The sequence below is a fragment of the Schistocerca piceifrons genome, chromosome 6 (genome assembly GCF_021461385.2).
Source record: "Schistocerca piceifrons isolate TAMUIC-IGC-003096 chromosome 6, iqSchPice1.1, whole genome shotgun sequence".
NCBI lineage: Eukaryota > Metazoa > Arthropoda > Insecta > Orthoptera > Acrididae > Schistocerca > Schistocerca piceifrons.
Window position 1 is genome coordinate 29,198,547 of NC_060143.1, and position 24,176 is coordinate 29,222,722.

Sequence of the window (24,176 nt, forward strand, 5' to 3'; positions counted from 1 at the left end):
ATCAGGGCCTAGAAGAACTGCCTTCTGTCAGATTCCTAGAATTAAAGTGGTATAAACATGTTGAGTATCTAGTAAGAAAATTATGTGACTTTGCATTTGCAGTGTGAATATTAGCTAGTGCCCCTAGCAGACAAGGAAAAATCATGTATCATAAGTATTTCCAATCTATTGTAAGCTTTGATATTATTTTTTTGGGGAGGCTCAAGTAAGACATCGCATATACTGAAAACTGCAAAAAAGAATCATTAGAAACTGGCTGTACATCCAAGAGAATCACGTTGCCCATTATTTAAAAATCTAATGTTCAACAGTTTTCACCTTACGTATTTATATTATCATTTTTTACACAGGAATTTAGAAGTATTCAAGGAAACTTGTTTTGCTCATTCATATAATATGAGAAATATTGATAATTTTTTGCTCCCTGTCACACGCGCAACTACATTTTGAGACACCTAGTAAACTGGAATGAAAATTTACAGCAAACTAAAGCCAAGAACATTCAGAGTATGAAGCTGGACTTACCGGAAAAAGTTACGTCATTCCTCCAATGATCTTATAACTCAGTTGAAGATTTCATAAAGGATGAACTGATTATTTGATGGGATGTAATTTATCAACTTAAAATTAATGACACTATCAGGTCTCATTAACTATAGTTATATATCACTTAAATTATACTACTAATTTTTTTGACATGTCTCCTATGCTCTAATCAAATGTTTATAGCATCTGTATGTTAGGAGATTACTAAATCACAATTCATTTCTTTTTCAGTTTTAATAGACTTCTCGTTTTGTAACACTGTATGTACAAAATTACTGGCGCACAGCAAAACTGATTTTAAAATACTTTGTCACTGATGCGAAGAAGTTCATAACAGTTGTATGATTCACAGTCACTTGAAAGGTCCAAGGTATCTGGAACAGAAGATTGTTTAGTCAAATAACAATCAGTTTCATTTTTGATTTTGGATACATTCAATGTACAGCCCACAAAGTCTAACTAAAATTAGAATCTATGATAATTAAGTGATGCTAAATTTACTATAACCATCCACTTCTTTACATTAATGTTCTGATGACTTTGACATCACAGCAAAATGAAGAGTGAAGAGCTCTTACTTTAATAGAGTAAGAATGAATTACTGTAGGTCGTTGATTGAATTCTTGCACAGAGTAAATTATGTAACCATTATTAAGTAGGTGTTTCTGACCACTTCAATTGGGAGTAGTAAAACCTTTTAACCTCCCCATTAAAATGAGCAGAAACATTGTTCTAATTCTGATTGGATAAAAATGAGAGAGTGACTTTGTCAGTCTTTTTGAAGGAACACTACCAACATTCAGCAGATATTTAGATAGCTGGGTGGAGCCTACTTTACCCTATTCAAAAATCTGTGAATGATGATTTGAAACCAGCTAATAATGTTTACAGAGTTTAGTTAATCTGTAAAATGAATAGTTACGGGATCTATATCCTGTGGCTGTCTTCATTCATTATGAAAAGGAATACACCTACACATGTTGGAGACCAGGATTAAATCCGTTTATCTCACATCTGAGAGGTAATACTACCTTTTTCCAATCTTACCATCATGAACTACTATAAGAACGACTTCTCCAAATACATAACCCTTGTGGTCTAGAAACATTCTTCAGATCATAAATGTAATGCGGACTTTTCTGTTTAGCATATGTTACCCAATGCTTGATTATTAGTCATCTCTGCCACAGTCGCCAAATTCTGAACACCTACCATGCACTCAAGGCTTGAAAAAATCTTAACTATGATACTTCAATACTTTAAAAAAGTACATTTTTAGACCAAGAGTGGAATGCACTTTGTGTGTATTTACTGCATTTTGTGCTTGCTTTAAAAACCATGGTGACTGTGTGGCATAGGGTTATCAATCACTCATTAAGTGGTACGATTGACTGCCTTTGAGTATGCTGATGTGAACAGAGATTTAGTGAGACAGAACTCATTGGCATGCGATGCCCATTCCAAATATGGTGCTGCTGTGTAAGTTTGTTGGGTCACTATGTCATACTCCAATCTGTTGATTAATTTTGTCTGTTCCAGTACACCACTTGCAGGAACACTTTCTTCAGCATACTTATATAATAATAGATCAGCATTAAAGTCTCAAGTTGATAACTTTAATAGTTTCTGAGGAACATAAATTTACTTAAGACTCTAAATTTTCAGTCTTTCATAAAACTAGCTTCCTGGTACACTAGTGTAACACTGCATAATTATCTTATAAGTGTTGTAACTAAACATCATCTTGTCCAACAGTGCTAAAATAGCTTCTAACAACACAAGTAAGATTATATTGCAGATATTTCAGAATGTCTATTTTTATTTAAAATTCTTTTTATTTAATAATGTACAGCTTTTATGCTATCTGAATATGCAGTGGAACAAATGAAGAGTATAGATGATGAGATGTATGTAACATATTACAGTCTGGTAGTGGATCACTTACATTGTATGAAAGCCATTTTGTAAAACAATCAGTATTTGTATTGAGGAAATCAACAACCCTCATCGTCCACAGTCTGTCTCCCATCAATCACAAAAAGAGCATAGTACCATGTTCTAGAGACAGTAGGCTAACAATACCAATTAATTGTACAGGTCTCAAAAGCTAGTGTTAACTGCCTTCTATTACACAACCAATCTTCTGTGGGTAAGTAGTTACCTTTCCCTTATTTTATGTGTTTTACCTTTCTATTTTTAATTCATGCAGAGTTCCACTAATTCATGTTTATGGTTAATTTTCCTCAAAGTTCTTTGGTCACCACCTGTTTCAAAACCTCATAGCACCATGAACTGCTTGAAATAATACCTATTTACTCACATAGTTCCACATGTGGTGAGCAGGTAATGGAATGTTTAAGAATCAAGAGCCATATTTAGTTTTCATCAGTCCAGTAAATTTGTTTCCTACTCCTTTGTTTTACGTGCACTCTTTTGCTCCCCGCAAATTAATATGCAACACAACAGATGAAACTGTCAAGAATTTAGCTAATTAACACATTAATTCAATTATAAGAACACAGTTTAGACAACTTACCTTCTTTGTAGCAAACTTTCTCTGGAAATATTGGTGATTTAGTGAAAACAAACATAGATTTCACTTTTAAACATTTGTTTTCTGAAGCCAAACTTAATCCAAAGTGCAGAAATTCACTGAAACCAATTAACATTCCATATATCAAGAATTGAAATGGTATTAAAATGGTACTGTTTACAACATGCAATTAAGACTATAATAGTGTGACATTAGCGTGTAATGTGTGTTATGAATAGTTAACTAATTCATGTGCAGTAAGCATTATTTACATGTAACAAAGGTTTCAGTAAAATTCACCAATTATTTAAACAGTGCAATTAGGGAGTGCATATTATTTCATTAAGTTCAAAAAGTTACCCACAGTGTAAAATGTTAACACATTTACACTCTGTGTAATATTTCATTTTCATACGACAACTTATGCTTAACAAATGGTTAGAGCACTCTGGCAGCAAACCAGCTTGTAAACAAAGAGATACAGATGTTGTTGGTGTCAGAAGTTTTGATGCAAAGGAAAACCACAGACTATCAACTAAATAACACACCAACATTTACACTCTGCAAACCACTGAAGAGCATGACAGAGACTGTATCCCACTGTACCAGTTATTATGGTTTATTCCCGTTCCATTCACATATGATGCATGGGAGGAGTGATTGCTGGAATGCCTCTGTGCCCGCAGCAATTACTCTAATCTTGTCCTTACAATCCCTATGTGAGCAATATGTAAGGGGCTGTAGCACATTTGTAGAATCATCATTTAAAATCTGTTCTTAAAGCTTTGTTAGTAGACTTTTTTGGGATAATTTATGTCTATCTCCAAGAGGCTGCCAGTTCAGCTTCCTCAGCATCTCTGTAACACTTTTCCACGTATCAAACCTGTAACCATTCATGCTGCCCTTCTCCGTATAAGTTCAATATTCCCTTGGTACAGGTCCCACACACTTGAGCAGTATTCTAGAACTGCTTGCACGAATGTGTGTAAGCAGTCTCCTTTGTAGACTGATTGCATTTCCCCAGTATATAACCAATAAACCAAAATCTACCACCTGCTTCACCCACAACTGAGCTTATGTGATAATTCCATTTCATATCCCTAAAAAGTGCTGCACCCAGGTATTTGTGAGAGTTGCCCGATTCCATCTGTGAGTCACTGATGTTAAAACAACAATGTAGGAAAGTATTTACCATAAAGAAGACACGTATAAAGTTGGCCAAATCCAGCATCTTCGGCCTGGCATTCCGATTTGTGATGCTGGAGTTGGTGGTCACGTGTGCATTAGGTGTGCTTGCTTTTCTTTCTCTCTCTCTCTCTCTCTCTCTCTCTCTCTCTCTCTCTGACAAAGGCTGTGGCCGAAAGCTTTATGCGAGTGTCTCAATTGTGCCTTCAACTTGACATGTCTTCTTTATGGCAAGTAGCAATCTTGTCTTTTCCTACATTGTTGATATTCCTACCTGGAGTTTCCTTTGTTTCATTGATATTATATATATTCTGCTATGGTAGTCACTGAAGGCTTCACTCATTGCTCTTCTGACACCAAAACGTGTTTCATTCAGCATTTCTATCCATAGTCCAATGCTTTATTTTACACTCATTCTGTAGTAGACTGTTTCATTAGAAATTTCTTTACAGTGAGTGTATAGCATAGAGGGTCACTCCCATCGTTAACTGTTCTACTGGGTATATATCTAACCAGTTCATGGTCAACTATTCTTTTAAACATGAGCCATAGCTCTTCTACATGCTCTTGCACTATGCTGAAATTTTTAAGTTCCTCATTTAGATATAACACTACCGATTTTTTTATCTAGCTTTCTGAACACATATGCCTCTCTGCTCAATTTAGTTGTTCTTTGTACTCTGGTAATCATTGTTGCCACAACCGTGTCACAGTCACTGACACCAATTTCGAAGTGGACACCCTCAAAGAGGTCAGGTCTATTTGTTGCCATTAGATCCAATATATTTCCATCATGAGTGGGGTTCCTGTCTGTCTGTTCTAGGTAATTTCCAGAGAAGGCATTTAGTAAAGCTTCACAGGATGTCTTATCACACCCACCACCAACAAAACTGTAATTGTCCCCATTAATTGTTGGATGATTAAAGTTTCCATGACTGATTACAGTATGATTGGGGAACGCACATACAAGTGAACTGACGGTTTTCTCTTACATTTTCAGTTACATCAGGAGATGACAGAAGCATCCAATTACCATTTTATTTAAACCCCTGATACTGAGTCTTGCCCAGTCTCACTTGCTGTTTCAATTTCCGTCTCCGTCGATTTGAGTTCCTTGTCTACTGCGACAAGTATACCACCTACACTTCCCATTAGCCTATCCTTTCAATATAAATTAAATTTTCTCCAAAAATCTCTCTGCTATCAATTTCAGGTTTCAATCACTTTTCTGTACCTATTGTTATGTGAGCTTCAATGCTTTTCAGAAGCTCTTTGAATTCAGGCACTCCGTTGCGAACGATTCGACAGTTGACCACTTGGATTTTAATACTCTCACCTGTGTGAGGCATTTCTTCTGATATTACGATACTTCTGGGTTTCTTACAACTATCGTTATCTGGATTGGTTGGAGTCACTTAATCTTAAAAAAAAAAAAAAAAAAAAACATTTAGGGGGACCCTACAGTTCTCAACCCTATGGTGTAAATCCAGGAAGTCACAGGCTAACTTGTCATAGAATCTTCGAAGGACCTGGTTCAGTCCTTCCACTCATCTCAGAACCAAGAGGCCACAATCAGTTCTGCGGACAATGCTTAAAACTGTGAGCTTCATTGAAACTGCGGGCACATGGCTGGTACCTTCTCTGTGTCGTTGGAATGATCCGACTATAACGTCGGAGCCCAGATGACAGGCATCATTTGCTGTAACGTGCACCACAATCTGCAGCTTGTTGCACCTTGTTCCCTTAGTGGATGAGTAACGGCAGCTCCTGTACTTTCTACAGAGGAGACAGGATCCACAGGACAGGATAGTACTTGAGGTACCTTTGGTACTGGTACTACAGGCAGACTCAGGAGTTCTTGTAACACACTGATTCGCAGCAGCTGCAAATGGTTTTGTTATATCCTAGCCAGTAATGCTACCCGAGCCCGCTGCCAAAAGGTTGGCAGCATCAAAGTCCGGACGCCGTCCGCATAAGCAGCGCCAGCGAGACAGGCAGGAAATCGCCGCAAGTCTGCGCGCGCCACCGCTGGCTTCTGGGTTCTTAAGCGCTGGAGTCGAGAGCGCTAGGACAGTTCTGTATTCGCCGCTCAGTTGTATACTCGCCACCGAATTGTGTACTTGCTAGTCAGTTGTGTGTTCATCGCAGCAGAGTTGTTTGCCGTCAGCCGACGCTGACCTAGCCGCTCCGACTCGAACTAGACAGATTTCTGTAGACACGGAGTTCACTACTGTTTCTGTATCTTCGTTAATAAAGATAAGTACCGACTTTTATTTAATCAGAGTGTTTGGGTTTTCATCTTTCTGTTCACTGTTCCAGCAGACCGGTCGGCCCGCTATTAAAAGTGTGGCGGTGACTTCGTAAGCCGTTTCTACAGCGAATTGTTTGTCGCTACGAACACCGCCACAAAAGGTTTGACAGTAGTCACAGCAATTTCCAGCTGCTTACAAATGTAACCAACTCATCCTGTGTTCGAGAACAGTATTCACAGTGAAGCTGCATTTTGGCTGGTGCAATGTATAACAGCACAGTGAACAAATAATTTTAGACTAAGCCAGCAGTTTATCTTTTGATCTGTCGAGCTAAGAAAGTACTAATTCCCTGTCAGAACTGAAGCAAATACACAAAATGAAATTTCTAATAAGGCAACAGAAAAACATGTGGTAAAAATTACTAGTTACCTACAAATTTTTGAAATTAATTATAGTTGCTAACAAACTTGAAAACAGAGTTAATTTATAATAAATTTAGATAATGTATCTTCTTTAAGGGAACACCAGATGTAACCCAATATGTTAGCTACAAAATAATCTACAGTTACTAAATCACAAACACTGATTAATAACAAATTATATTATGCACAGGACAATGGTAACAACCAAAAACTCTCAAAAATGCATGCTTATTTACATTAACATACAGTGAAATTCGGGGTGATTTATTCTTTCGCAGTAACTGTGAATCACAACACTGGCTTGCTATGAAATAAGTTATCCAAAAGACTAGTACTGGTAACTTATGAAAATGAATGAGGGTCGATCAATAAGTAATGCTCCACATTTTTTTTTTTAAATTGCTGTTAACATACATAGACAAACATCCTTGTTGGTGCTTCACATTTGATGGATGTTCTGTGCGCCGGTGAAGTTTCGAACCATTCTGGCAAATGGTACAGTTGTAGTACACCATCAAAATGACGTCTACATTACAAGCAGCATGCTGTTATTGAATTCTTGTGTGCAGAAAAAGAAACTGTGATGAACATCCATAAACATTTGTGTACAGTGTATGGCGATGCTGCAGTTGATAGGAGTAAAGTTGGGTGATGGGTAAAGAAAGTTACAGCCTCAGAAAACACAGAAACAGAGCTCCGTGATCAGCCAAGCTCAGGACATCATGTCACAGCCACTGCTCCAGACATGCTGATTCATGCAGACACCATTATTCGTGCTGACCAGAGCATCAGAACTCAACAATTGGCTCTACAGTTGTCGGTCAGCACTGGAACTGCGCCTGCAATAATCAAGACTCTCAGATATTCAAAGAGGTGCTCACGATGGGTTCCATAAATGCTCACAGCGGACGCAAGATCCAAGGAAAGACCATTTCATCTAATTGTTGGAGCGTTTTGAGACCAATATAGAGGAGTTTCTGTCACGGATCGTTATGAGGGACGAAAGCTGGGTGCACCACTTTGGACTGGAAACAAAAAGGCAGTCCATGGAGTGGCATCATCCTCATTTGCCACAAAAGAAGAAACTCAAGACAACGCCCTCTGCCGGAAAAGTCACGGTGGCACTCTTCCGGGATTGTGATAGCATCATTATTGTGCACATTTATGCCAAGAGGGTCAACCACCAATTCAGAGGCGTACATGAAGATTCTGAATAAACTCAAGAACCGTTTTCGATGTGTTCGATCAGACAACAATCCAGCAGAAATCTTGCTCCAACATGATAATGCACGCCCACACACAAGTCTGAAAACCTGAGAATACATTGCCAAATTGGGTCAGACATCAACGCCTAATCCACCCTACAGTCCAGACCTGGCACCCTCGGACTTCTCCTTCTTTGGGCCGCTTAAAGAACACACTTTGAAGATAACGAGAGTGTCAGTCATAGAGTGAAAACAAGGCTATGCCTACAGGACAAGAGCTTTTACCAGCAGCGAAGACATGCTCTTCCACAAAGTTGGTGTACAGCCATAGAATGTGATGGAAACTATGTAGGAAAATAGGACATGGACAAGACATGTTGATGTATATTGTCACCAAATTCTGACTCTTAACAATAAATATGTTCTGAGAAAAAAAAAGTGGGATATTGCTTATTGAACGACCCTTGTATTTTTGTAAGTGTCTGAAAATTCTAAAAAGAGTAATCTATTTCTCATATAATTACATGATGAAATTAGAGAACGGTGGTTCTGAACAGGGGTAGACTTACAGTTCACAAAATTTTAAGAGAGTACAAATAAGTTTAAGCCTGCAACGGACATTAACAGCACAAGTTTATCAGGGCACTTGAAAATGTTCAAAATTTTACAATACAAACAGGCATTTATACAATCTATGCAAGATTACGTAGAAGAAATGCAAACAGTAAATATCCAAATCTAGAATTTCAAACCAGGGTACAAATCTTGCACACGTGGTCTCACACAAATGAAAACTTCTAAGTCAGCTCTTACGTATAAATACATGTACATATTGCACAGGTTTTTCACTTAGCTGTTTCTGTGCCAACTTCTACACTGGTGTCCCAAAGAAGAACACTGCAGCATGAATATATCTCAGTCAGAATAGAGAAATGTGCAGTACCAACATAGTAAGTCTTCTGCATGTTGCAGCCAACAGTGCAACTTCTCTGACTAGGCACTTTGTTTAAGACCTCATCAATGTTAACGTGCCAGGACGAGAACCGATATGAGGTGGCATGATGGGAAGTGCAATGATTGGGAACCCTGCCCCAGGTGTTAACAAACCTACTATTTGTGAAAACTTTAGTGACATTTGGCATCCTGAAAAACTGACAAATAAGCAAGGGACTAAGAAGCTAGATAGTGACTCACTTTACAACATTAATTCATACATTCATCCTGTACTATATATTTCATAAAAAAAAAAGAGAACTTTCAGGAATGTAGAGTGGAAGAAGTTGTCCATACACAGCAGGGAGTCATCCTGACTGCTATCACGAAATTGAAAGCTGCTGCGAATGGTTGTGTTGGCAGAGCTATTGGGAGCCTCATACCCACCAAGACAACAAAGGTACTGCAAATACATTCTTCTCCTATTTGTCTCCTATCCAGGAGATACAGAACCTTTCACTATTTGACAGCCTAACTGTAAGTGGGAGTGTCAGTGGCAGACCAAGGGGCTCTGTACAAGGGAGGCAGCAACCAGGAAGAACTCAGGGTACTACAGTCATATCCTCTTAACAAGTCCAAGTTATAATCTCTCACTGAAACAAACTGAGCCAGTGTTTTATAGCAGATGACTTCAACCTGTGAGGTGAAGGTTTGGTGGTTTGTTGCACAGCTGGAGGAGGAGACGGGGATGCTACCATGACACTGGGAAATTTCGCAACCGCAGTGCTAAATTTGAGGTTGCATGTCTGCTTGGCCATGCCCTTAATGTAGTGAGATGTAGCAAGAGCAGTACTGTCTGTGCCAGTTGGTAAAATGCAGGATTTCCAGCTAGCCAACAACTTGTGAGCAACCAGGGAAGGCACTTTTTCCTTCACCTGGATCTCCCGGACAACCCCCTCATCGAGATACTTGGGACAATCTCAGGAGGCGGCAGCATGGTTGCCGTTGCAGTTGATACAGCGGGGAGGAGGAGGCGAACAATCGTCCTCATGAGCAGCACTATCACAGGTTACACATTTGGCTGGGTGTCGACAGGGCTCTCTAGTGTAGTTGTAACGATGACAATGGTAGCAGAACATTGGGTTCGGAATGTACGGTTGTACTGTGATAACTTCACAGCCTGCTTTGATCTTTGACAGAAGCACAACTCCACAAAAAGTGAGAAAGAGTGAGTGTGGGCAATAAGGATGCATCTACCTTGCTCATCATCCGATGTACTGCAATGACACCCTGATCAGGAGGTACATTTGGATTTCTATCTCAGTCAGACCATCGAGCAGGTTAATGTAAGTAAGAACACAGGAAGAATTCAGCGTATGATGGGCCTTGACATGAACAGGATAGCCGTGGAGGAGCTAAGCTGCAAGTAGTTGTGCTTGAGAATCAGTCGTCTCCAAAAGCAAAGTACCATTTCGTAACTGAGAGCAGGATTTCACAGGGCCAGCGATTCCATCAACACCTTTCTGAATAATAAACTGACTTACTGTAGCAAAGGACTGACAGTCTTCAGTATTTGAAACCACAAGAAACCGTGGTGGAGCTGGGTGTGTCTTTGAATCGTTAGTCTCATTCCGCGTATGTTTGTTAGACGGTGACAGTGAACAAGATGATTGGCTCATTGTGAGAAAACCCCCCATGATTGCCAGTGTCTCCAATGGCGTGCTCCTTCCAACTGGGAGGGGCCACGCAGTCCGTGACATGACACCTAAAACTACGCGACCACTCATGGCACACTAAACTATCACCCGATATCATTAACATCCATCCATCACAGAACCTTAGAACATATTCTAAGCTCTCAAATAATTACATAATTTTAATAAAATGACCTCTTCCATGTCAACCAACATGGATCCCGAAAAAATCAGTCATGCAAAATCCAACTCACTTTTCTTACATTACATCCTTAAAGCCATGGATTATCACAATTACATAAATGCTATATTTCTTGACTTCCAAAAAGCATTCAACTCAGTATCACATCATGCTTTTCAACAATCCCACAAGATTTGAGACAAAAATTTGTTACTAGATTTAATGTTTGTTGGTAGCGAGTAAGCTGCATGTTATCGTGGGTTGAAAATTATCAACAGGTACAGCAGTAACATCAAGCATGTCCCAGGGTAGTGTCTTGTGACCTTTGCTGCCCATGTTTTACTTCAATGACCTGGCAGACAATAGTAACTTCAGGCTTCTGGTGGTGATGCTGTTATCTGTAATCAATTACTGTCCCAAAAAAATGCATAAATATTCAGTTACATCTTTTAAGTATTCGAAGGTTGTAAACTTGCTCACAATGTTCAGAACTTTAACATTATGCACGAGAGAGAGAGAGAGAGAGAGAGAGAGAGAGAGAGAGAGAGAGAGAGAGATTACAGAAAATTTATGTAACTCATAACAGAATATTGAGTAAGCGTGTTGGGGATCCATACCAAATAGGACTAACAAGGGGCACTGAATGTTTACAAAGGGCAGTACGAATGGTAACAGGTTTCTTTTAATTTACTTGAGGGCAATACAGAAATACTGAAAACCCTGAACAGGCAGATGCTTCAAGACAGCCAACTATAACGTGAAAGCCTGCTTAAAAAGGTTTGAGAGTGAGTATTAAGTAAAGAATCAAGGAGTACGCTATCACCCCTGTATATATTTCTCCTGTAAGGACTACGAAGTCACAATTAGACTAGTATCAGTGCCACAGCGATACTGAAAATAGTCATTATTTCCATGCTCCACATGAGAACCAAACAAGGTGAAACCTTAATCTGCAGTACCATGCTTAATATCTTCTGCCATGCATTATACCATGTGTTGCAGAGTGTGGAGTGCAAGCAATTTTAGCCAACACTGTATTTTGCTGAAATTAATTGTTATATAACTGCTTCAGGGTTAAGAAGCCCGACAATGACCAGGAGAGCAGCATGCTGACCACATGCCCTTCTGTACCGCATCCAGTGGCAGATGATGGCACACTGGTCGGTCAGGCTCAATTGCCCTGTCTAAAGCCAGAACATGTAACTATCTACCTATATAACTGCTTTGTATGTAGAGGTAGAAGTTAAAAACAGCAGCTGAAGTACATAGAGAACCAGCAGTAGCTTTCTGAATACAAGCTACTTTTCCCTTAAGGCACCTTTAATGCAAAAGTAATTACCAGAATTACCATTGTGAGTAGATACAAACTAATCATTTGTTCCAAAATATCCTTAACAGCCCTTAAGCAGCTGCAATTTTCTATTAAAATACAACTTGTGTCAATCCACTCTCTTGAAAGATCTCATCCATGAGCTTTATGGATCATCATCTGATGACTGAATGATTGAACGTAAAAAGGATATACACTCTTCACAGTCTCGACCATTTCTCACTACTCTGCAGCAGTTTTGATAGATGTCCACTGTGATGGCACTTTGCCTAGACTGCTTGTTTAAATTTTACAGTTCAATGAAAAATTACATTTATGTGATTTTTTATGGTTTCTTATTTAACTGAAAAGGGACTGATTTATGATATTCATTGTATGAGATAAACAGATGTTCACACTTTGCGAACATTACATAGTAAACTAAATATCAGATTAATAGCTATATTTCAGTGAAAGATGTTTACTGTACATCATTTAATAACTGGCACTACAGCAGTAAATGAAATTAATTATGTTGCTTATGCTCCACAAGTGTGTGTGTGTGTGTGTGTGTGTGTGTGTGTGTGTGTGTGTGTGTGTGTGTGTGTGTGCGCGCGTGCGGGGGTATACCTGTCCTTTTCTCCCCCTAAAGTAAGTCTTTCCGCTCCCGGGATTGGAATGACTCCTTACCCTCTCCCTTAAAACCCACATCTTTTCGTCATTCCCTCTCCTTCCCTCTTTCCTGATGAAGCAACCTTAGGTTGCGAAAGCTCGAATTTTGTGTGTGTGTTTGTGTTTCTTTGTGTGTCTATCAGCATACCAACGCTTTCATTTGGTAAGTTACATCATCCTTGTTTTTAAATAACATAATTAGAAATATTTGGCCTGTAAAATAGCTTGTAACTGCTAACTATGAAATATTAACTAAAACTCTCAACTTAGGGTCTGAGTGACCTACTTCTCCTTTTTAAACTTTTCCAACCAATCCCTCTTTCCTCCCAGAAAAAGGAGCATGCAAGGTATTTCTAGGTTTAAGTTTTTCTCCTGGCACTGTTAGTAAATCTGCCTGTTGAAAGGTAAGTACTGACTAGCATTTCTACCTTGTTATTTTAACTACTGCATCACATGCAGCAATTAGTATTTTTGAGCAGTTAGTAGTAGCAACAGTAGTAGATAGACATGTTTCATATCAGTACAAAGTAGTTATATGAAATGTGACCTAGGTGTAAATTAAAATAATAGAAAGCATGAAGCAATGCTTAAATCATAGGCAGCAATTTGTGACCAACTGCATTGTATTTTAAATACCTGATCGATAACTGTAAAATAAACACACACTAAATATAGAAAGCTAACATTATTTATGACAGCAAAATACCTGTTCAGACTCTGCAGAACTAGTGCCATATCGACAGTAGTGTGCATTTTTATTGTTGGTTTAATTAACAAGTCTTCCAGACTGTGAACAGTAGAGTCACAGAACACTACTGCGTCTACTGCTACTGTTGATAAATAGTCTCTGTCAAGTAACAGCCACCTCTCAGCAGCTACCACAAGTTCAAGTGCAGCATGCCTCTTTGCCAGCCAAGTCATACAGTTATCAACATCCGATATCCTGAAAACAATGACTTACTAAGTTGAAATCAAACAATGGAAAATCCAGGATGGAATGTAAAAATATTATGAAAAGGAAAGACGCTACTCACCATATAGCAGAGATGCAACTCAGCATCTCCGCCGTATGGTGAGTAGCAATTTTCATTTTCATAATATTCTTACTAAGTTGAAAACATCATAAACTTTGGATAGTCCCTTAGAGGAAGCTGTTAGCTGAATGAATGATACATATTTTTAAAAGGGTAACTACTATGTATAAAGAATTTAATTTCACAGAATTATCAACCATACTGCTATCTTTGTTGCCCAATGGTGAGAGGTAGATTTTTCTTTTAAGGTACAATTAAAAAGTTTTTATAAATTGTGGTTTTTACAAAATAACTACAAAATTTCAATTTTTGTTTCATTTTGAAAATCGGGGATCAGAGCAACACAGTTGCATATATTTTTCTGGGAGTGGATAATACCCACACCGATCAGAGCAACATCTTTTGCCAATGGTTAGTAACCACAAGAAGATACTGCCATTTTGTTCAAATTCCCTACAACCATTATTATTGTAATTGTAAAAGCAAAAGAGATGGACGATTTAAACTTTTGTACTGTTTAGGTGCCATTTGTATCTCATTTTGAAAGGATACGATTTATCATGAATCACAAAAGCAAGTAGGTGTAACTGAAAATTTACGAGGGGCGTTCAATAAGTAATGCTCACTTTTTTTTCTTAAAGCATGTTGGTTTTAATCAGTATTCCAAGTACACCATATTATTCCCTACTCTTTTGCTACATAACCCTATTTTCCAACATAATCTCACCGCAGTGCGACAGCTTTATGCCACCTTACTGGGAGAGCCTGTATGCCTGCGGGCTACCACTCTACTGGTCGACATTGAAGCCAACATCGTGCAGCATCAATAACCTCTCCATTGTCCATGTGCATCCTTCATTGGGCCTAACGGAGAGAACTTTCTCTTTATGGTCTTCTGTTAGGTGACGAGGAACCCAGCGGGCACACACCTTTGAGCACCCCAAATGGTGGAAGAGAGTGTGTGACACTACCAACAGACAACCAGTTGAGTAATGAGATGTCTGGTTGTGATCCATCAATCTCCTGAACAAGAATGTCTGCACATCTAACACTGCAGGAGTCACAGCTGTGTGCAGCTGGCCCGCACATGGGAGATCGGACGGGTTTGTGCGACCTTGTTGCAATGACTGACGCCCCACCGAATGACTCACCATGCTTTTGTTCACAGCCAGGTCTCCGTAGATATTCTGCAAGTGCCTATGAATATCTGCAATGCTCTGGCTTTCCACCAAAATAAACTGAATAACAGCCCTCTGCTCGGAACGCACCTCCATTACAAACATTTGAAAGTCACATACAGTGAGACCATCTATTGGAATTTCACGGAACTATAGGGGCTGAAGGGAGAATATTCCACAATGTCCCACAACAAAATCTGCACTTATTTAACCAAAATTTATCAAGAAAATAAAGATGTGTTTTATTACTTATTGAACATCCCTCGTATTACTGCAAAAAAAGGGAAAACAAGTACTTTATTTGAGAAACAATGATAAATTACACTTTAAGTAGAACTTATTTTGCTGAATTCCCAACTTCTGTGTGAAATGCTTAAAAATACAAAATACTGAAGCTATGATATTAAAGATACAAGATACACAAAGCAAAAAATTACATATTCTAGATGGTTGTCACAATATTATGGCAATATCTGTAGCTTAAAATATTTGCACAGTTTCAAATTTAATAAATGCTATTAAAAAAATAAAAGATAAGACAAGTGTTAAATACATCACTGACTACAAAATATTAATTCAATGAATTTATGAAGTTTAACAATATTTCAGGTAGTATGTAAAAAGGGCTGTCAAATGAAAACAAGAGATGGAAAAACATAAGTAAACTGTTTATTATTTCAAAAGTAATAGCCATAACTGTTAAAACATTTATACCAGTGTGAAGAGATGGTAATGCCTTCACAGAAAAATGTTTGTGACTGCCAAAGGAACCATGATTGTATGCAAGCATGCGTCTCTTTGCCTGAAACAATCAGCAGCCACGAAGTTTCATAGGCAAGCCCTTGCACATCCTCCACGCAGTCCCAATCCTTCCTCATGTGATTTCCATATACAATCGTGGTCCTGTAGGCAACTGCAAACATTTTCCATGAAGGCACTGACCATCTTCTCTCACAGTGGGATGAAGGTATTAACTTTTTCCATAAGTCATTTTCATTTGACAGCCTCTTGCATAAATTAAATCGCTGGTGGATGCAATAGCTATTTAAAAAAAATAACAATTTTTAAAAAACCAGCTGATATATCACACAGCTGCAAAATTTTCTGGATGCTAATAATAAAAATTCCCAACAAGAGTTAGCAAACAGTGACATATTTATATGCAGCTTTTTAACTAAAAATATGAATAAGAAATGTGACATTCACAGTATGCCAGCATGCAGTTATGTAACATGAGGCGTATTATGGCAGGAAACAATAAAGTAAAACTGCATATCTGCAGAATAACTTGAGATATTCCATAGTTATGAGAAAGATGTTTCCAATATTTAACATTAGTACAAGAACACTGTATCACAGATATCATAAATACAAAAGTTCACCTGAGACACTGATAGTTTTGGAACCATAAAGTTCATCAACGAAGGATCTGGAAACTTAAGTTTATTACTGTATTTGATATATCCTTAGTTACGTAGTGCCTCTTGCTCAGTACAGTGCTGTTTACGCACCCCATGTTACTTTCCGAAGCATTGAAATCAGGATTGTGACGCGCTTTTGTAAGCCACTCATAGCTCATGTCATGTGATCTCGCCAGCACATGACAGCGGATATTCAGTGCATAGGACACGTGATGTAGTCAGCCAATGGCAATATCATGTTAATTAGCGCGTATACACAAATTGGGAAAGTTTACCGTTTAAATTAATATACATATTGTTGCTACAAGAACAGAAAAGCTTTCACATATAATATTGAACTTTTTGGCACATGTTTCACTTTAATATACATCACACAAATGTGCCAGTAAAATTTTTAATAACGACATAAATGTGTGAACTTCTGGGCTCGAAATTTTTCTAAATGGTCGTCCTCAAAGAGTTGATTTTTTTAAATGAGAGTCAAACATTCTGTCATTTAAGAAATTAACTGTACATTCTCACACATAGTTCAGCTTGCATAAAATGAAATTTACTTTGCAAGTAATACTTTTCAAACAACCATTCAGTATATTTTCCTGTGACCTGTTAGAAATAGGTATGTTTCCGCAGTTGCCAGAGACCGTCAGATAACAGGCGTCACCACTTTTGCGCAGCTACGATGACCCCAGGAAGCCCATATGTTCATACAGTGCACGTTTGTATGTCAAGATTCGGATTTAGATTTTCTTGGAGTACCAGTACTGTATTATCTCATGTTTGGCTCTTTATTATGGCATAATGGCACATGTGCTATAAGATGAAAAGATGTAATTTTGAAATGCAGCGAACACTTGAAACTAGCCAATAGCGTGGAATTAAACATTTTGTTTCAAATAAATTGACTGCCTCGGCAGAAGAGATTAATAAAAGCCAAATTTCTTTTGCAAACCGACAAAAATAGCTTCATTGTTCGGCAAGGCGATTAATGCTTGACTATCAAATGTGAAAATAAAATAAAATCTGAAACTAATAATATATTTTAGCCTTCCATAATTAAGTGAATGTATTTTAATTCACTTGATAGCTCCCAGCCACAGAAATCAGTTTTGTTTTCATTTGACATGAGAGCAATAAACGAAGAGGAAACAGTAAGCTCACTAAACGTAAACACGGGTCACATGGAAACTACTCACCTCTCCACTACAACAGTCTGATCTGTACATCAGCACCAGATCAACGATATTTCTGAACCGCAGCAGCACTAGCTAATGGTGGCTTAATAACCTGGAGCTTATTTTCATGAAGGGAGGACAAATGGTGATGCCAAAGTGACCCTACCTCGTGACAGATGGCAACACAGGTCATCAGAGGGGAAGATAAGAACTAGCGGGCTGAGGTACGAGGCTTGCAGCCTTGGCAGCAGCCTCATTTCCTGGCACACTGGCACGACCAGGGACCCACATAAACATTACAGTGGCTCCATCAAGAATGAGCAAGTGACAGCTTTCCTGGACCAGTTGCACAAACGGATGGGAGGTGTAAAGGGCACAGAGACTTTGAAGGGTGCTCAGAGAGTCTGAGCAGAGTACACAATTGAAAAACCTGTTTCATTGGACGTACTCCATGGCCAGATACAGGGTGAAGAGCTTTGCTGTAAATTCTGAGCATTATGCAAGAAGCCGATACCAAAAAATATCGGCATCAGTGATGAAGGCAAAGTTGAGGTAGCGTGAAGTTAGGTTGCTGGAGCAAGAGCCAAAAGCAAATTCCAGGAGGTAGCAGAGAAGAGGGACATGCCCCATACTGGCGATCAAAGGATTCATCAAAGAAGGAGCCATAGGATGGGTGGCAATGCACAGCAGACGAACAGCGTGCATACCTGCCGAAGAGAAAGTCATGGCAGTAGGACAGTGGTACTTCAGCAGTTTCTGCATACAGACTAAACCAGGCAAGTGTAAAAGGCACCAGTGGCAAACGGGTGCCACAATGGTGGATAGTACTGAGACAGTGCAAGAGGGACAGATGCGCAGATGCATAAACAAAACACCCATGGTCTAGTTTCGAACTGGCAAGGAGCCAGTACAAACTACACCCAGGAAGTACCATTGAGGACACGTAGGACATTGAGTGTCTGCATACAGCAGACTGCCAGGTAAGACACACGAACGGAAGAGCAACAAGCCCAAGATGTAAAGATGGTCGGAGAAACCAACTGCGCCACCAGAAATTCATACAAACTGTTTTTTCAGTGGAAAAATGAAAGCCATTGTCAATGCTCCATGAGCAAAGAAGTCGGGACATCGCCGCTCAAGGAGACAAGTCCATGGAGAACTGCAATAGATCGCTAATTCATCAACAAAAAGTGAGCCAAAGATGCCTGGCGGGAGACAGGCCATTGTAGGGTTAATGGTGATAAAGAGGATGACACTCAGGTTGGCACACCGTTTTCCTGGATAAAGGTATCAGACAAGGCAGAACCATACAAACCTTGAAAACTCAGTACTTTAAAAATTTCTCAAGGAAATGGGGCAGGTGGCCATGGAAGGCCCAAGTGTAGACAGTATGGAGGATACCAATCCAGCAGTGGACAAAGTGACGAGATGGTCAACTACAGAACAGCACGCTCAAAATCCACTTTGTGAGGTGGTTAGTAAATTGCGAGACTCGAGCCACCATACCAGCTGGGCATGAATCATATCTTCCATCAACTAGGAAACACAACTGGAGACAGAGATGGGGCGATAGCTAGAAGGAAGGTGTTTGTCCTTACTGGGCTTAGGTATGAGTATGGCAGTGGCTTCATGCCAGCATCTACAAAACATGCCCTCTGCCCAGATGCGGTTGTACCTATTAACCAAAAAATGCTTGCCCGCAAGAGAAAGGTGCTGCAACATCTGAATGTTAACAGCATCTGGGCCTAGGGTGTAGGATCAGGATGAAGTGAGAGCATGCTCTAGCTTCCTCATAGTAAACGCAGCATTGTACCACTCACGATTCTGAGAAGAGAAGGGTATCGCCTGAGTCTCCTCTGCTCAGTTCCGATGGAGGAAGGCAGGGTGATAGTGGGAAGAGCTCAAAATTTCCGAAAAATGGTGGCCCAAGGTGTTGGATTTTTCCCGAGGACATGCAGCTTTACTGTATGATTAAATGATGATGGCGTTCTCTTGGGTAAAATATTCCGGAGGTAAAATTGTCCCCCATTCGGATCTCCGGGCGGGGACTACTCAAGAGGACGTCATTATCAGGAGAAATAAAACTGGCGTTCTACGGATCGGAGCGTGGAATGTCAGATCCCTTAATCGGGCAGGTAGGTTAGAAAATTTAAAAAGGGAAATGGATATGTTAAAGTTAGATTTACAGGGTTATAAATACAAAATCAAATAGGGGTAATGCAGGAGTAGGTTTAATAATGAATAAAAAAAATAGGAGTGCGGGTTAGCTACTACAAACAGCATAGTGAACGCATTATTGTGGCCAAGATAGACACAAAGCCCATGCCTACTACAGTAGTACAAGTTTATATGCCAACTAGCTCTGCAGATGATGTAGAAATAGATTAAATGTATGACGAGATAAAAAAAATTATTCAGGTAGTGAAGGGAGACGAAAATTTAATAGTCATGGGTGACTGGAATTCATCAGTAGGAAAAGGGAGAGAAGGAAACATAGTAGGTGAATATGGATTGGGGGGAAGAAATGAAAGAGGAAGCCGCCTTGTAGAATTTTGCACAGAGCATAACTTAATCATAGCTAACACTTGGTTCAAGAATCATAAAAGAAGATTGTATACCTGGAAGAATCCTGGCGATACTAAAAGGTAACAGATAGATTATATAATGGTAAGACAGAGATTTAGGAACCAGGTTTTAAATTTTAAGACATTTCCAGGGGCAGATGTGGATTCTGACCACAATCTATTGGTTATGAACTGCAGATTGAAACTGAAGAAACTGCAAAAAGGTGGGAATTTAAGGAGATGGGACCTGGATAAACTGAAAGAACCAGAGGTTGTAGAGAGTTTCAGGGAGAGCATAAGGGAACAATTGACAGGAATGGGGGAAAGAAACACAGTAGAAGAAGAATGGGTAGCTTTGAGGGATGAAGTAGTAAAGGCAGCAGAGGATCAAATAGATAAAAAGACGAGGGCTAGTAGAAATCCTTGGGTAACAGAAGAAATATTGAATTTAATTGATGAAAGGAGAAAATATAAAAATGCAGTAAATGAAGCAAGCAAAAAGGAATACAAACGTCTCAAAAATGAGATCGACAGGAAGTGCAAAATGGCTAAGCAGGGATGGCTGGAGGACAAATGTAAGGATGTAGAGGCTTGTCTCACAAGTGGTAAGATAGATACTGCCTACAGGAAAATTAAAGAGACCTTTGGAGAGAAGAGAACCACTTGTATGAATATCAAGAGTTCAGATGGCAACCCAGTTCTAAGCAAAGAAGGGAAGGCAGAAAGGTGGAAGGAATATATAGAGGGTTTATACAAGGGCTATGTACTTGAGGACAATATTATGGAAATGGAAGAGGATGTAGATGAAGACGAAATGGGAGATAAGATACTGCGTGAAGAGTTTGACAGAGCACTGAAAGACCTAAGTCGAAACAAGGCCCCGGGAGTAGACAACATTCCATTAGAAGTACTGATGGCCTTGGGAGAGCCAGTCATGACGAAACTCTACCATCTGGTGAGCAAGATGTATGAAACATGCAAAATACCCTCAGACTTCAAGAAGAGTATAATAATTCCAATCCCAAAGAAAGCAGGTGTTGACAGATGTGAAAATTACCGAACTATCAGTTTAATAAGTCACAGCTGCAAAATACTAACGCGAATTCTTTACAGACGAATGGAAAACCTGGTAGAAGCGGACCTCGGGGAAGATCAGTTTGGATTCCGTAGAAATGTTGGAACACGTGAGGCAATACTAACCTTACGACTTATCTTAGAAGAAAGATTAAGAAAAGGCAAACCTACGTTTCTAGCATTTGTAGACTTAGAGAAAGCTTTTGCCAATGTTAACTGGAATACTCTCTTTCAAATTCTGAAGGTGGCCGGTATAAAATACAGAGAGCGAAAGGCTATTTACAATTTGTACAGAAATCAGATGGCAGTTATAAGAGTCGAGGAGCATGAAAGGGAAGCAGTGGTTGGGAAAGGAGTGAGACAGGGTTGTAGCCTCTCCCCAATGTTATTCAATCTGTATATTGAGCAAGCAGTAAAGGAAACAAAAGAAAAATTTGGAGTAGGTATTAAAATTCATGGAGAAGAAGTAAAAACTTTGAGGTTCGCCGATGACATTGTAATTCTGTCAGAGACAGCAAAGGACTTGGAAGAGCAGTTGAATGGAATGGATAATGTCTTGAAAGGAGTGTATAAGATGAACATCAACAAAAGCAAAACGAGGATAATGGAATGTAGTCGAATTAAGTCGGGTGATGCTGAAAGAATTAGATTAGGAAATGAGATGCTTAAAGTAGTAAAGGAGTTTTGCTATTTGGGGAGCAGAATAACTGATGATGGTCGAAGTAGAGAGGATATAAAACGTAGACTGGCAATGGCAAGGAAATCGTTTTTGAAGAAGAGAAATTTGTTAACATCGAGTATAGATTTAAGTGTCAGGAAGTCATTTCTGAAAGTATTTGTATGGAGTGTAGCCATGTATGGAAGTGAAACATGGACAATAACTAGTTTGGACAAGAAGAGAATAGAAGCGTTCGAAATGTGGTGCTACAGAAGAATGCTGAAGATAAGATGGGTAGATCACGTAACTAATGAGGAGGTATTGAATAGGATTGGGGAGAAGAGAAGTTTGTGGCACAACTTGACAAGAAGAAGGGACTGGTTGGTAGGACATGTTCTGAGGCATCAAGGGATCACAAATTTAGCATTGGAGTGCAGCGTGGAGGGTAAAAATCGTAGAGGGAGACCGTGAGATGAATACACTAAGCAGATTCAGAAGGATGTAGGTTGCAGTAAGTACTGGGAGATGAAGCTTGCACAGGATAGAGTTGCATGGAGAGCTGCATCAAACCAGTCTCAGGACTGAAGACCACAACAACACAACAACAAGGTGTTGGATATAGCAACTGGGTCCACAATGATGTCATCTGCTACTAGGCTGGAAATTGGGGAAGGGATCTTGGTCCCAGACAGCTGTTGGAGGTTGGCGCACATGACGGATGGAGGAGTTGAACTGTTAAAAGAACTAATAAAGGAAATCCAGCTGGCCTTTCTGCTATCCCGAAGAACGCAGTGACACTGTGCATATAACTGTTTGTAACTAATGCAGTTTGCCATCATAGGATGATGGTTAAAAACACGGAGAGCATGTCTCCGTGCGCGGATAGCATCGCGGCATGCTTCAGTCCACCAATGGACCGGGACACAGCGAGGACCGGAATGTTCTGTGGTGGTAAGGATAATGTTTGTAAGTTATTCTACCTGGTCATCACAACTGGGGAAATCTTATTCGGCAAAGGTCGCCAGGGAGGAGTAAGGCCTCTAGTCAGCCTTATAAAGCTGCCATTTGGGTGCGCACGTAGGTGAGGGAGTCAGCAATCAGATGGCACATGGCAATGGTCGCTAAAATATGTGTTAGAGACAACAGACCACTTGAGATGATGGGCAAGCTGGGCAGTGCAGGATAGATCCAAATGAGAATAGGTGTGTGAGGAGTCAGAAAGGAATGTGGGTGCTCCTGTGTTAAGGCAGAAAAGAGAAGTTGATTAAGGTGGTCAGCCAAGAGGTCACCTCTCTGAAGGTTCAGGGCGAGTCCCAAGGGGGATGGTACACATTAAAGTCACCCAGGAGCAGAAATGGGTTAGGTAGCTGCCCAGTGAGCTGGAGTAAGTGTGCCCTGGGGACACTGAACGATGGAGCGATATAAGTGGTACAAAGGGAAAAGGTCAAGTGAGGAAGGTAAAGGCGAACTGCAACAGCTTGAAGATGGGTAGTCAGGGAGATGGGTTGACTATGAACATCATCCCGTATGAGCAGCATGACTCCTCCATGAGGTGGAATGCCGACCTCAGGGGAAAGCCAAAACGGATTGAGAAGAAATGTGAAAACTCAAAGCAGGTATGAGGACTCAATTTTGTTTCCTGAGGGCAGAGTACAAGTGGATGCTGCGATTATAAAAGCAACTGTTAATCCTCTTTGTCGGATCGAAGGCTGTGAATGTTCCATTGGAGGAGACTCATGATAATGAAAAAATGAAGGGATGTCACCTTGGCGACTGCCAAGAGCAGGCCTACGAAGAGTCGCAGATACAGGGCACAGAGGCAGGACGAACCTGCTCCATGAGGTCCATGGACACGTCTGCTTTTATTGTGCTGTCAGCCTGCTGAGCCCATAGCAGAAAAACAGTTGGTGGCGTACACCAGCAACACGGAGGCCGGCCAGATGAATGTATCACCTGGCAACAGCATCTAATAGGATCTTCAAGTCAGCGAAGGAGTCAGCAGAGTTTGCCTATGTTCGACTTTTTTGAGCCTTTCTGGTTAGTAAAGGAAGACTCAGTTGTTGGATGAGTGGAGAGACGTAGGAAGTCTTCACGGGAGTATTTCTTCTGTTCTTTCCAGCCTGCCGGTTGTGTAGCTGGTGAC

At 39.9% G+C, this 24,176-nt stretch overlaps 1 protein-coding gene across 2 annotated transcripts in view; it reads right to left on the reverse strand.

Moving 5' to 3' along the window:
• Positions 1 to 421: 421 nt before the first annotated feature.
• The window catches only part of LOC124802767, a 146,853-nt gene continuing 123,098 nt past the window's right edge, over positions 422 to 24,176 (reverse strand). Inside the window, exons 9-11 of one of the 2 annotated variants that reach the window (XM_047263760.1) lie at positions 13,639 to 13,875; positions 3,083 to 3,198; positions 422 to 920 (exon numbers count right to left, since the gene is read on the reverse strand). In XM_047263760.1, coding sequence (XP_047119716.1) covers positions 844 to 920; positions 3,083 to 3,198; positions 13,639 to 13,875 — 430 coding nt within the window. In that variant the 3' untranslated portion in view covers positions 422 to 843. The remainder of the gene's footprint in view (positions 921 to 3,082; positions 3,199 to 13,638; positions 13,876 to 24,176) is intronic. The other variant, XM_047263759.1, reaches the window with a different exon arrangement.